Source organism: Trachemys scripta, chromosome 1, assembly GCF_013100865.1.
Source record: "Trachemys scripta elegans isolate TJP31775 chromosome 1, CAS_Tse_1.0, whole genome shotgun sequence".
NCBI lineage: Eukaryota > Metazoa > Chordata > Testudines > Emydidae > Trachemys > Trachemys scripta.
In genome coordinates this window covers 248,425,224-248,440,771 of record NC_048298.1, presented here as the reverse complement: position 1 = coordinate 248,440,771, position 15,548 = coordinate 248,425,224, and the positions used below count along the sequence as shown (strand labels likewise).

The 15,548-nt window shown below is 39.1% G+C and overlaps 1 protein-coding gene across 1 annotated transcript in view; it reads left to right on the top strand.

Annotated features, from left to right (window-relative positions):
• PCCA (propionyl-CoA carboxylase subunit alpha) overlaps nt 1–15,548 on the top strand; it is a 384,189-nt gene that overhangs the window by 285,129 nt on the left and 83,512 nt on the right. Inside the window, exon 20 of the mRNA XM_034758211.1 lies at nt 14,701–14,799. Within this exon, the coding sequence (XP_034614102.1) occupies nt 14,701–14,799 (99 nt within the window). The remainder of the gene's footprint in view (nt 1–14,700; nt 14,800–15,548) is intronic.

Here is a 15,548-nt window from a genome sequence, read left to right as displayed (position 1 = left end):
AATATTAAATTATTTAAACCTGAAAAGTGGCATTTTAAACAAATGTTCCAGTGCTTCTGAAGAGGTTAAAACCTGTTCCAGTAGAGTCAAATGCCAAGGGTTGTAACTGTAGGATTATAGCCACAAAGATCAGCCTCTCTAGTTCCACCAATATCAGACTTTCTGCATGGAGATAAATAATTTAGTTTTTAGTTTGCTTCTATGGACATTTATTACAACAATATAGATATGTTCCCAGAGAGGATTCCTATTTCTTATTTAGCAGCGGTGAAAATTGCGAATTATTCTGTTAACTTGGCTTGCCAGTAAGTGTCACTATGCCAAAGAAAAATTATCAGGATGGTAGAGAAAAAATGTTTGTTTTTCCTGGCTGTTTGCATATGCTGTTTTTAATTTTAATTAAGCATGAATATTTACCTACAAAATTGAACCTTTTTTTTTTTTTTTTTGACTGTGTGGTTATTTTCCAAGAAGTAGCCATAGACAACCAGTACTGTGGTTATTGTGTAATGTTAGTCATTATACAGAACAAATTGGTGTAGGTGGTAGAAAATCAATAAAATAGCACCCTGCACATTAGCTGCAACACTATGGCTGCAAATTCTTCATCAGGAAGAATCTGTAGGGGAAAAAGGAAACAAAAAAGCTAGATCAAAAGCAATGTGGGGAATTAATGTGGAGAAGATGAAAGGGAAACAGGCAAACAATAGAGTAGATGTAAGTGGAGGATTAAATAAAGCAGAAGCAATCATTTTTTGTGTGGGACAGATGAAAAGACATTGAGAATAATTGTTACAGGAGGGCAAGTAGTGGCATCAAGTTGAAAATGACGTGTATTTAATGGCCATATGAAAGTCAGGACTTGTCCATGATTTGCGCTATCATTCATTTTCCCCAGAGTAGCTTCCTAATAGCTCTCTTAGTAAAGTGTACCACCTTCACTGTGACACTCATAAAAGCCTATTTAGCTCTATCAGAAGTTAAAATATCAAGAAAGCGTCATTCAGCATTAAATAGTTAGTGGTAACTATTTTATTTTAAATATATGGGGCCAGATCCTCAATTGATGTATATAGGCATAATTCCATTTGACTTCTGCCAATTTGTATGTGCAGTGTTAGGTTAACTAGTCTGTTTAAAGATGTTTTTACAGAAATAGCAGTCATGTTGCTACAATTTCCAATATTTAGTATTTGTTTTAGTAAGTGGGAATTTGCCGCAATGCAGAATAAACCAGAGCTGCTATTAGGCAAAATAGTGTCTTCATTTTCAAAAAGTACTAAACATTGTTACTGATCAGTTAGAGCTAGATTGAGCCTTTGCACCGAAGCCCTGAATAAGAGGTGGCACAAAGCTACACCAGCTTAGTAGGAGCCCTTGGAAGGAATTGAGACTCTCAGGAATTGTTTTTCTCTGGTTCCCCTTGCTCCAGTGGAGAAGTAATTTATGCAGTTCTTTATTCTCCATCCCCATTTCATCAGTGTTTAGGCTCAGTCCACTTGCTTATAGGTGGGAGCAGCAGCCCTGCAAAACCTGCTTAGTGCTTACACCAGTCCTTATCACATAAGGAGATCAAGAGGAACCATATTTCCTTGCATCGCTGCATTGGGACCAGTGATGATCTGACCCTTTGAGATGCAAAACAAGCTGTCATTAAACAGTGACAAATTCTGCTTTCATGCAACATGTATTCAAATCTGGCAGAAATATTACATCTTACAGTATGAGAACTCTTACATTCAAATCTGCCAGGCTTGTTTCCAGAAGTGGCTACTTTAGGGAAAGCAGGATCTCCAGAATCTGCCTGCTCTGATGGGAGCAACCCATTCAGTTGGGATGGGGAGTGAAGAATTGAATGTGTTCCCTCCATATGTTAATAGTACTGTATTCCTCTAGGAGGTGGAAGGCCATTTTTTCCCTGTGTTTATTTTTTTCCCCTCCTTTCCTCTACTTTTGAACATCGTCCCCATCATCTGAAACAAGGACCTGAGTCTGCATGTTAGACTGCTGAGTGCAGCAGATGAAGAGATAAAAGCAAACATAGGATTTTGGAAGAAAGTGTTTCACTTCTGAGAGACCACTGTTATTTTCTTTGGGAGAATCGTCCCTCCCCCTCCATTTTTAAAGTTCTGTGTGTTTTTTGTTTCTCCCCTTTCTACTGTGAGTACTGTGGTTTCAAGACTTAGCCCTTTCCTGTTAAATACACTTCACCATGTCTCTAAGGCCTGGTCACACTAACCCCCCCCCCTTTGAACTAAGATACACAACTTCAGCTACGTGAATAATGTAGCTGAAGTCGAAGCACCTTAGTTCAAACTTACCACGGGTCCAGACGCGACAGGCAGGCTCCCCCGTCGACTCCACGTACTCCTCTCGCGGAGCAGGAGTACCGGCGTCGACGGCGAGCACTTCCGGGATCGATTTATCGCATCTAGACAAGACGCGATAAATCGATCCCAGAAGATCGATTGCTTACCGCCGGACCCGGAGGTAAGTATAGACCTACCCTATATGACATCAGTCCCTCAGTCACATCCATATCTCATGATGTCCCTGAAAGTGTCCAAAAATGACAAACTATTTTGTGACAAGTCAATTTTGTGTTTTCTGGGAAGTCTGTAATGACTCTGAAAATGAAACTTTATTTCCTTTAAAATCCTAGAAGTTGAGATGGAATAGTCCTGTTAGGTCATCTAGTCCATGTATCTGCCAATATAAAAAAGTTTTCTATAGTATATTTTCTGTTTTTTAATCCCATCTAGTTTTAAATGTCCCTAACTTCTCTACCTTTGGGAAGTTATTCCATGGCCTAATACATGAATGTCATATTGATCAGGAGACACAGATGAATGATATACAGGGATTTGGCGCAGCCTGCTACTTTATTAACACTGGGGGCAATATGCCACCTCCCCCTTGGTCTCCTGTATACCATACATTTAACTAGGTCCACTGGAGGATCCAGGGCTACCTGCCATATAACCTATAACTCAGAGTGAACCCTCCTTAGCCTACCCTTAGCACTCAGCTCACTTCTGAGCCCTCTCTCTCGCCCTCTCCTGCCCACGAGGGAAGTAGAGGATAACAACTGTCTGTGAACAGTTCAGATCTCTCATCTCCCAGAGGGTCTAACAGTGAAAGCCCAGTCCCCTTTTACTCTAGCCCTGCATTTTCAGGCATGCATTCTGCCTGTGTGTGTGTGTGTGTGTGTGTGTGTGTGTGTGTGTGTCTGTCTGTGTCTGTGTCTCTGTCTCTCTCTGTGGTTTTTTTTTTTTTTTTTTTTATGGGCCATCTATTGCACTGCTGGTCCAATCAATATCTCCACATAGGGATAGAGGGTGGCACTCATTCATAAGGGAAGCTATTTGTACATGTGTCAAGCAGTTTTTCACAGTAGCCTAAATTTACTTTTTCTTAATTTCATTTAATTATTCCTAGTTGTAGTCCCAAAAATAATTCCTCTAAAAGCCTTAGTAGATTGTTGGTGATTGCTTCCCCCACCCCTCAAACTATTTGTTTGTTAGTCGAACTCTGTGATTGCCTAATAGTTACTACACAGTGGTATCAAAGATTTAGTTTTCCTCTATACTAAGAATAGCCGGTCTGGGATTTCCAGTATCCCTTTGTGATTACTGTAGATAAATTATGACCTTTCAATGTAGACCCCAGTTAACTTTTTAAAATGTTCTTCATAAATCAGTGCAACCAGTCCCTGATGATTTTTGGTGCTCTTCTCTGCACTGTCTTCAGTTTGTCATCTCTTTCCAGTAATGTGCAGCCCAGAACTGAATGCAGTTTGCAGACTCAGTTGCTCTAAGGCTTTATAGGTCTTGATTCCTGTGCTTATAACATGTTTTAAATTTAAACCCATGAGTGCAGACCCATTGACATTAGTGATTTGCTGGATTGGTATGTAGAGAGGGACTGTTGCTTCCCTGCTCAGTGATGTGATGCTATTTCATATACAGCCTGACATTATATTGGCCTTTTTTGCTGCTGTATTGAATTTCAAACTAATTTCTGATTTGCTGACTTTTATTGATTTTCTGCCCATTTTTCTAATCTCTTTGTCTTGTGAAAGGAAGATTTAAGAGAAGCACAAAAGTAGTACTAGTATCTGTGTCTCTTTAGTTATTAGTTTTCACACACACCCCTTTTTTCCTCCCCACCCCCTTTTATTACTGTCCCTTCTTCCTCTTTAGTACTATATTACTTTTCCCACTGATATATTTGTAAAAGCCTTTTGGGTTATCATAATTTTCTGGAATTTTTCTGCTTCACTTACATAACTATCTCTTTCTTTTCCTCTAGTGGTTTGCATCACTACCTTACCATTTTAGATACAGTTTATTGCTAACCTTATGTCTCTGAGCAGCCAGGGCTTTGTCAATCCGGGCCTTAGAAAGCTCTAAGGATGGAGATTCCACCACTTCCCTAGGTGACCCATTCCAGTGCTTCACCACCCTCCTAGAGAACTAGTTTTTCCTACTATCCAACCTAGACCTCCCCCACTGCAACTTGAGGCCATTGCTCCTTGTTCTGTTATCTGCCACCACTGAGAACAGCCTAGCTCCATCCTCTTTGGAACTCCCCCTTCAGGTAGTTGAAGGCTGCTGTCAATCCCCCTTCACTCTTCTGCAGACTAAATAAGCCCGGTTCCCCGTGCCTCTCATCATAGTCCTAGACTCTGTCATTGTAAGAACACAGGATCTAAGAGATGTCCAAATCACTCATGTCCTGAGAGGAGCCGATGATTGCTGGACTGACCAACACCTGGTGAGGTCAGTCATGTCCATCAGGATTGCACCGAAACATAGAAAGCAATCAAAATCTCACAGATGGCAATACAACGTCCAAAGAGTTCAATCCTCAGTGTACGAAGAGAACTTCCAAACACTCCTCAGTGAAAAACTGGTCATATGGAAATGACAATATAAGTGTTGAAGAAGACTGGGAAGCCCTAAAACAGACCATCCATGAGGTTTGCGCAGAATCCATTGGCCTTGCTACCTGCCACCATCAGGACTGGTTTGACAACAACAACACTGAGATTACAGCCCTTTTGGACCAGAAGAGAAAAACTTTCTGCGACTTGGAAAACCAACCTCTATCCAGTCAGAAGCAGAGCTCTTTCCATCAGCTCAAAGCTGAAGTTCAAAGGAGGATCAGAGAACTCAAAAACGAATGGTGGGAAAACAAAGCAAAAGAAATCCAAACATTCGCTGATGGACGTGATATGCGGAGTTACTTTGTGAGACAAAGACCCTGTACAGACCAAGCTCATGTAGCCTCACACCTCTGAAATCCGAAGATGGTAGTACTCTTCTGAAAGGTAATGAATCCATCAAAGAGCACTGAAAGGAACAGTACCAAAAGCTTCTAAATCAAGAATCAACTGTGATTGACGACACCATCAACTCCATCCCTAACTCCCAGTCCGGGAAACTCTTGCCAACCCACCAACACCTGAGGAGGTCTGCAAAGCAATTAAACAAATGAAGTACAATAAAGCACCAGGCCCTGATGGCATACCAGCTGAAGTACGAAAGTGGGGGGAGAAACACTAACTAACAAGCTTCATTTGCTGTTCCTCAAAATCTGGAGCACCGAAGAAATCCTTGCTGACTTACTTAATACGAACATCATCACCATTTTCAAAAAGGGAGTTGGCCCTTGTTTTGTTTTGTTTCCCTTATGGAAAGTCATTTTAGGGCAAAAGCTGCCTCTTTGTCTGTGGTGGGTCACTGGCAGTGGAGATGGTGGGGATCTGTTGTGCAAATGGGAGCAAGAGTTGGGGAGGTTGTTCGGGCGTTTAGCACCCCTTGTGTAGAGCTCTGCTTGAAAGGGGTCACAGCTCCAAGGGGGAGAGGCCAGAGGACCCACTACTATGCAGATCCACCAGTCTTTGACTCCTCCTCTAAGGAATCTCCATATTTGCTGTGGCTACGATTTCAGCCCTCTAGGCTAGAGTAGTCTTTGTGGAGTGACTCTGTAGGCTCTCTGCCTCCTAGGTGACATGGTTTCTCCCCTGCACAGTTGGCCAAAACTTAGCTGGGTTACGTGGGCTGGGCATTGGCTCAGGATTTGTACCTTTGTGCTTAAATGAAGTGTTAGGAGAAAGTAGGAAAAAATGATAGTATCTCTGGGGACTAAGAGAGGTTTAAAAGTAAAAAAAATATTAGCATTCATAGTTAAAGTTTCCATTATTTTCCCATCATTGGAGTTTTACTGGAATCTTGTGGCTCCTGAGGAAAATCTAAAACCAGTCTTGATTCTAGGGTAGGAGGGGTTATTGGTTATTTCTTTTGAGTTTTAAAAAAGTGCACAACACAAGAACCTATGTTTTAACCACTCAAATATAAGTGATGATAATGGTGTTACTGCGAGATCCCAAAACAAACCAGCATTATTTAGAGACAGGTCTAAGGTAGCTCTATGTAAGTATTCTTTAGGAAATAAACTTCTGTTTTCATGGCAATAGAAACAATAAAAAATGAATGCATTTGCATTTAAGAGACCCACACAATTTTATGTCGTTTAAACAAGCAAGGATAATATTTGTGGTGTGTTCCTACCTTAGATTTTGGTGACTTAGATGTAGATAGAGTATGTTGTTGTACTGCAGCCTGTACAAATTTAACAGTCTTTTCTTTAATTCTGGAGGATGCCTCCAGAATTCCTAATTGTTGCAGTAAACATGTCTTTCTGACTTCATTTTATGGAATGCATGTTTTATTTAGTGAACTGTAAGACTCATTCCATTGTTGTTCACAACCATTATAAAGACCTGCATCTTTGATTTGCAAAAAAAAGTTTTGAATATTTATAGATGATTAAAATAGAGAGGTTGTTTAGCAGGTGCTGACTTCAATTTGTAGTTACAATATTGCTGTTGTATCATGAGGTTTCTCTGGTGAGAGAATTAAACAAAAATAATTTCAAAGGATGTAGGTAATCTGCCTCTAATGCCAAAGTATTTCAGGGTGTGCACTTTACTTTTTCCCCTACATTTGCGTAGATCGGAAAACTGAATGTTCCAAACAACTTGTGGAAACTTTTCCACATCAACTTTAATGTACTAAAAATGCAATTAAATGTGTTCAGCTAAATACATAAAAAGGGCTAGAATTAATTAATGTGGGAAATATTTTTTTTTAAATACTGTTGATTTGTTTTTAGATGATACATTTAACATGGCAAATTTGAAATTAACCCTGGTAAAAAATCAGTGGCACCTAATTAAACTTATTGAGGATACCAAAACTCACAGAATTCATACAGCATTTATTTGCACAAGACATCTCTGTTTCTATCAATGAGTGCATGGTAAACAATGCAAAGCCATTATATGCTCAAATAAATAGGAATAAATGTAAAAATTTATTGTTTGTTTCCACATAATGAGTCATCTTCTGTGGTATCCATCTTGTTTCAAAATTGGAGCCATTTCCAAACTTTTTAATCTCCATTCCTTTTGTGAGAATAGCACTAATAGCTTCCCCCCTCCTTACTTCTCCTTGTTGCATTAGCTTTTCCTCCTCTCTTTAACTCCTATACATTAGGCTGAACTATCTTATGGGGCTGAATTAGTCTTACCTCTGTCTATTGTTGAAGCCTCTAGAGTCATTGACATTCTCCTTCTCTTGCCTGTCTTTATTTTAGAGCCTGACTCAGGCTGTTTCTACAGTGAGAATAAACTTACTATTACTCTGAATGCTTTCACACAGTCTCTACTTTCTAATGGTCATGCTGGTTCATTTGGTGAGAAATCTGTATTTGTTTCAAGCCAAGAGTGCTCAGGACAAAAACAGTTGTGAATTTTGTGTGTGTGTGTGTGTGTGTTGGGGGGGGGGGGGTAAAGTTCACACTACCAAAAGTGTGGTGTTATGTAGATGTTCTCCTCTCACTTACTGTTGCTCTTTGCAGACCTGCAGTTAAAATACCTGCTTCACTTTTAGCGTATGAGCTTGTGTTTTAAAAGTTAGCATGCTCATAAAAAGCCACAATAAAGAGCCTCCTGGTTATATTTTCCTTTATCTATTCTCTTCTCTTGCCTAAATCTTAGAGTGAGCCAGTTGCTTTTTACATCTGGAAGTAGAAAAGAAAACACCTCCAAGGGCCACTTCACTCTGATAACTGGCACAGCTGGTAAAAAGTTGTTTTTACCCAGGTTGGTTAATGCGGAGTACAGATGTGTTCACTATGTTTTTTTGGATGAGAGGCATAAGTTAGAGCCGAAGTGGCCAATGACAAATTAGGAGGGAGTTAAGAAAGAACCTGCTTTAATTCTATAATGTATTTACAAGCTACAGCACAGCAGATTTAGATAGAAGGCTTTTCCTGACATTTAAACTATAAGCACAGTAGGACAATGGAAGGGAAGTCATGGAATCTCCTTCACAAGTGGTTTTCAGAAAGAGGCTGGATATAGCCATCTGTCTTGGGTGGTTTAGACACAACAAATCCTGCATCTTGGGAGAGGGTTAGACTAGATGACCTTTGCACTTGGTGACTATCCCCAATGCACTATCCACAAGCTGAGGAAAGACAGAAAACGGTGCACTTTGGCCACACCCCTATGCATAGCCTGAAGGGAGTGACATATGAGCTAGCAACACCAGTTCTGTACTCTGGGGACTCCATGCTAGGACAAACCCTAGCAGGGCAGCGCTGAGTAGTTTCTGTGCTCTTTGTGCTGTCAGGATGGTGTAAACGGGATGTAGCCGGGAAGAGAATCCGGCTATCTCTTTCTGTTCTGTAATGATCCTATGAAAACATGAACCATGCTTCCCAAACCCACTGTACGTGATCAGGCTAAAGGCACAATGGCTGTTACAAAATATTATCCTTATAAACGTCAATTTCTCAACAACTAATTTCTTTAACTCTTTGCATTAGTGTGGCTTTGAGCTATGTGGATGCAGTTATCTTACAAATATAAGCTATTTTCTCGCTAATGACTCTACAAGAAAATCTGAAGCCGCCGAACAACAAAGCATTTGCCATAGTAAAATTCATTTGGAGGATATAGTGTCTCTGTTAGGCTTTTCTAAAGGGACTTTTACCCTAGTAAATGCCAAAAGTAGGGTCTTGCTGATCAGAGTGATAAATGCCATCACTTTTCTCTCTTTGTTTTGCTTTTTATTCCATTGCCACCGAGCTGAAGAGTTGATATTCATTACCATCTTTCCCCATTACCTCCTAGACTGGCATGCTCCCATTTCCAAAGTGAGATATACCAAGCCTCTACTGACAATTTACATGAATCTGCTACCTTACAGAAAAGAAATCTAATATGGAGCTGACTGTGTGTGTGTTTGAGTTATTGGGGAGGAAAATGATCTTGCAGTTATAGGCTGTCCATTCTATAAATGTGCTAAAATGCTTTGAAAATCTGAAAGAAATCATGGCACTCCATACAACATAGAAATGTGCATTTGAAGTCCGAGCCCAGCAATTCAAAATCTTCTGGTCTCATTCATAGCAGGTAAAAGGCTGCCTTGATGACACTTAGAGCAAATGAATTTCTCTCCTGCAGTCATGCACTGAATAAATCGCTTGATCTGGTTTGGTACAAAAGGGCAGGATCTATAAATAGTTAACTGAGCTTTCTTCAGGACAAGTGATGTATAGGCTGGAACTCTCTCTTGGGGTCTTTTTTAGAAGTAAGTGCAAATATGAACAAAAGAAAAGTTTGTAAAAAGGGATTCTTCTAATGAGATTGAAACCTCACACATTTTAACTTCTTTTTTTTTTTTTTTTAGGAACAACCACTTCAAAGGTATTTAATGCTGACTTTGCATTTGTTTGAAAAAAAATAAAGGGGGAGGGGAGCAGATTTCTGTTAAACTGATGTGAATATACTTTTGTCAATAGATGCACACAGATAATCTCACCTTATCACTGACTAGTTAATTTGTATCAAGGATGTTTCTATCATATATGCTTTAGTGTGTCCAGCTTTTATTTGAAAGCCACTGCTAGCCGGCTTAATGCGAGCTCTCCCCTTTTGTTGCCTTTCCCAATTTGCCCTTGCTTTGTGCTGCGCTCTACTGTTCCCCAAAGGCTCTGCCTGTCCTGTTTGCTCTTTCATTCACCTTTTCTGCAGCTCCTCTTAGATATATTTATTTTAAATCATTGCTGGGATTGTGTTGAGTGATGTTCTGGATCTAGCCTAAATAAGGCTGTAAGTTATACTCTGGTATGAATACATCCACCAAAATGTCTTGTCAGTGGTGAATATGGTAAATAAGACTCTTCAGAAATACTACAAAGAGACGTCTGTTTTCATGATCTTTCCAGCGTCAGTTTTTTCTAAGGAGGAAAGGTTATTTTCCAGTTGAACCTAAGCAGCTGAAAGTCTTGAGTCCAAACCCTCTTCTTTCTCTCACTTTGTCTTACAGCCAAACCAACCAAACAAATGATCTTGCACATTCAAAACCTGCCATGTGCCCACAGGGGTCATTGGAGTTTCCTGGTTGGTGGTTGTAGCCTCGTTAGCCCAGGACAAAAATTAAAAGATTAATGCTAAAAATTTGCTCATCTGTTTACTACTTAGTGTCTATAAATCACTCAACTGTACTGTTGTCCTAGACCAGGGGTAGGCAACCTATGGCACGCGTGCCGAAGGCGGCACACGAGCTGATTTTCAGTGGCACTCTCACTGCCTGGGTCCTGACCACCGGTCCGGGGGGCTCTGCATTTTAATTTAATTTTAAATGAAGCTTCTTAAACATTTTAAAAACCTTATTTACTTTACATACAACAATAGTTTAGTTATATATTATAGACTTATAGAAAGAGACCTTCTAAAAACGTTAAAATGTATTACTGGCACACGAAACCTTAAATTAGAATGAATAAATGAAGACTCGGCACACCACTTCTGAAAGGTTGCCAACCCTTGTCCTAGTGTGTCATCCTGTAGTGTCTGAATGGCCGCTGCCTAGAGGGAGGTATCTTCAAATCTCAACAAGTTACCGACGCTGATTTCTGTTTAAAACAACAGTATGGACAGGCTTGGCAGAATTCGATTTCTATATATATATATTTTTTATAATTTTGATGGATATGTTTATTTTTAAGCTTGTTTTTTATATTTTACATTTTTCACCGTTGTGTGAAATGGCTTTGAAACATTTCAATTGTATCTGTTAATTTTCACAGTTTCAGGAAATTATGGGGGAGTCAGATATTGGGGGGGATCAAATAATTTATTGACAGTAGATATTGAGGTTCAAAAAGTTGACTCTATCTAATGGTTAAAACAAAAATTGTCACCATCACATGTCAAAATATACAAATAAATATCCTTAAATCAAATTCTAATAAGTTCTCAAGCACTATTTTTCTTACTTTGCCTTTTGATTATCATAGATGGAAATATTTTTTCACTGGTTTGTATGTACAGTGAAATTGATGTTTAGTGACATTTACTGATTAAAAATCGAATCCTTCCATGCATAATTATAGAGGTTTGTGACATTTCCACTGAGTCAGACCGTTCTCTGACCATTATATTTGGCTTTCTGCTTCCATCCCCTTAGCTAGCTTGGCTTTTGGACTTGCGGTTCTGCTCTTACTTTACTTGGCTCATTTCTGGAAGGGATAGTCTCGTTACTTAAACAAGTAAGGGTCTAATTAATCCCACAAATAACTGTTTTTCTTTGTTTTTGGCTTGTATAGAAGCTTCTTGCTACATAGCGCAATTAACCTGCTTCCTGCAAGGCCACTCTGCTCTTATCCTCAGACCTTGCCTCATTTTTCCTATGGTGTGATATATTTTCCCCTCCCTGCCCTGCCACTTTAAGCATTAGGGCTTTTGCTGTCTCTGCCACCTTTGCAAAATTTTCTCTGGACTCTCTTTGGTACAAACTGCATATTCGATTCCCTCATTTGGTCCTACATGTCTTGCTGAATGGTGAATATATGGTAGAAGCAATGCATTGCCTGCATTTTCCACACAATCCACAATAAATGCTGCAGTGTTTGAACCATGCTTCACTAATCAAACCTGCTCCTCCAGAGCCTCCGACTTGCATCATGGTCACCCTCACAGTGCATTCTGCCCCATTTCCTGGATGCTAACTTCATCTGAATCACAGATGACTAGACTTGTATGTATTCTTGTGAGGGCTCAGAGTCTGGTAACTTGCCAGTATGACACTTTTTTTAAAAATATCTTTTTACAGTGATAGAGGGACTAATAATGAAATTGGTTGCAGAGTTGAGGTGTTTGAATGGCACCCTTCACCTTTGATTAGTACTTAGATGTCAGCTGTAGCTTCTATCAGACTATATGTAAATCTTGCAGAAGTACAGCCCCAGAGTGCAGTCTCAGTTGCTTGTTGGCCAGTATTCTGATCTGCTCTGGCAGCTGCTCCTTTGTTTTCTTGTTCCTGAGAAACATTGCAAGTTTATTAATTATTATTATTATTTATTTGTATTACCATAAAGCCAAGGAGCCCTAGTCATATACCAGAACTCCATCGTGTTAGGCACTGTACAAACACAGAACAAAAGATGGTCCCTGCCCCCAGAGATCTTACAATCTGTATATAAGATAAGAGACAACAGATGGCTACCAACAGACGGGGAAGTACAAGGAAAGAATGAGACCGTACTGGTCAGCATGATAGAGAGTAGTCTCAGCACACCAGCAGCTTAGCTGTTGCCAAGTTCTTTGTAGGCATCACATCAAAGGAGAATTTTTGAGGAAGGATTTGAAGGTGGTGATTGTTTTAGCACAACTGATTTTTTCTTAGTAGTGTTCTTAATTATGTCATCAGAGAAGGATTGGCTTTTCTATTAACTTTAGTTTTTGACTGATAGCTGTCCTTCCAGAGTGTGAAGACAGGGCACCAGGCTTGTTCTGCTCTTAGTGGAGTCTCTTTCACAAGTTGATACTATTCTCAGCAGAGATAATATTTGCCAATTTACTTTTATTGACATTGGGACAGATTCACTGGTATGCTCCGGCTGCTTTGTGCTGCTCCTGTGATGCAAAGCAGCTGTAAACCTGGTTTAACTTAAGCCAGGTTGATGGCTGTTTTGTATCACTGGAACAGCGCAAAGCAGCTGGATCATGCCAGCTGATCTAGCCTTTTGGTGAACCATTATAAATTACTTGTTTTATTCATGATCTCTATACATGACTGTATTTGAAGTCAAAACCTGTAGGAACATTGAGTGGATCATATCCATTAAAGAAAACTTTTATATTCTAAAATAAGCATCTGTGGAATTAGAGGTTTCTTGGGCTAAAGGTTTTCCAAGGTAAAATGAAATTATGCATATTAGCTATATATGTTTGTTTACATGGAACTCCTTTAGATACAATATAATCACTTGCGTCTGATGAAGTGGGCATTCACCCACGAAAGCTTATGTTCCAATACTTCTGTTAGTCTTAAAGGTGCCACAGGACCCTCTGTTGCTTTTTAATATAATTTTTGCTGCCTTACCCTATTGTCAAATATATTAAATGAAATTATTAAATGTTAAAATTTAAAAAGGTTAATTTTTAGATGTCTTTACTATGTTACCAAAGAAGGGCACAGCACTTATTGTAAATACAGTTTTGCTGAAGCGGTGTTTTCTTCCAGTTTACTGAGATAATTTCAGTGCCATGAAATATAAGGGATTTTGATAAACTTGATGTTATTGTGTGTGATTTATTGATTGGACATATTCTGGGGCTTTTGAGGGTATGACTGGATGCAAGATAACAAAATTATTGTTTTCCTTTTATTTAAAATATAATGTATAGTTGAGATCGTTTGTACTTACCTTTGCCTTGCATAAATAGCATTTTACATGTTCAAAGCACTCTACAAACGTTAATCAATATAATATTATTGTATAAATGGTATTTTTACTTCCTTTTTATTAAACTCTACTGTTATTAAACTCTGAGGTCCTTGTAGCATAATACAACATTCAGCAGTTTGTGGTAATTTTTTTTTAACAGGGGCTGATAGCCCAATTAGAGTGAACGTAAGAGAGCACAGTCAGCATTATTCCCAGAGTTACTAACTTTGTTTCATAACTCAGCTTGTTTGTCCTTATGTAGAAAAATTCTCTTATTAAAAAAACACGGTGATGATTTTTTTTCCCTTAAGTCTTTCAGGATAACCACAGTGGAATGTAAGTGTGAAATCAGTCCTCTGATTAGTAGTAGATTGAGGGAAAACATGACAGAACTTGCAAAGTTTGACTGGACTTTGAGATGTAACACCAAAGAATTAATTACTGCTTCATATTAATCAAGATAACAATGCAAAACCCTTCATTAAGAGCACAGGGAAAGTTCTTCCTTGGTCCTTGGAGAGGATATTATATGCAAGCCCTGTGGTGTGGGTTGCAAAGTGTCACTGGAATTTATATGCATTACTTGTCTAATTGCAGTAAATGTAGCATGTCCAGATAGATTTAAAAGTTGGATGGGTGTTCGTTACTTGCTGGAAATCACTTGAAACCTCACTACTCAGAGGCAGCTGTTCACAGGTCCTTCACCTCTCCCCAGAGATGCCTAGAAGACTCTGTTGTTGGACCCTGTCTTTTATGGCAGAAGCAGTAAACATGACAGGTTGTTTGGGAGCCATCTGTTTTAAAATGGTTTCTGCTTGGTATGCAGCAATGAACTTGAGATCAGTGTTCTGTCCGTCTTCATGGTAACAGTCTTGTTTGGTGTCACAACAGGTGGAAGTTGATGGGATGAAACTAAATGTGACCAGTGAGTGGAACCTGGCTTCACCCTTATCGTCTGTCACCATTGATGGCACTCAGAGGACTATACAGGTAAATTCACTGACACATTATTTGTGGAACTGAAATGACTGCACCCCTTCAGATCTAAAAGCGCTATATATCTGTATGGATACTAAATTTGTTCTCTAATACATTTGTTAGTCTCTAAGGTGCCACAAGTACTCCTGTTCTTTTTGCAGATACAGACTAACACGGCTGCTACTCTGAAACAGAAAAATACTATGTTGTTCTAACATAGTCTTTCCCCCTCCATTTAACAAGCCCGGAGCTTTATTGAGATTGATTTCTAGAAAAAATATTTGAGAAGATGACATGTCAGAATATTCTTTATATTAGAGACAATAACACACCTTTCAAATATCTCACATTTCAAGGGATCTCACTCATTTTAGTCTGAGATTTACCTATGTTTCTCTCAATTGTAGAGTCTCCTCACTTTTATTGTTGAAATAAGAAATATATATTTATTAAAGGAACAAATCTGAAATCATTCCAGCATGAATAATTTTGTGTGTCCCTCATTTGAGTCTTTCCAGATTGAAAGGCAAGGACCGCATCTTTCCTGAATTGTTGTTTTTTATTAATGTATATCCGTTTCTTGCTTTAAAGAAGGAGAAGAAAAAAGTAACACCCTCACTCCCACAAAACTAAAGAATAGTTCATGAATTGCATCAAATTCTAAAGTATCCCAGTGAAAGTGTTTAAAAAAAAATTGCATTGCCATTTTGTGTTAACTGTGTTTCAGTTTTCCTCAGGGTAAGGTGGTTCAGAATTTGCAT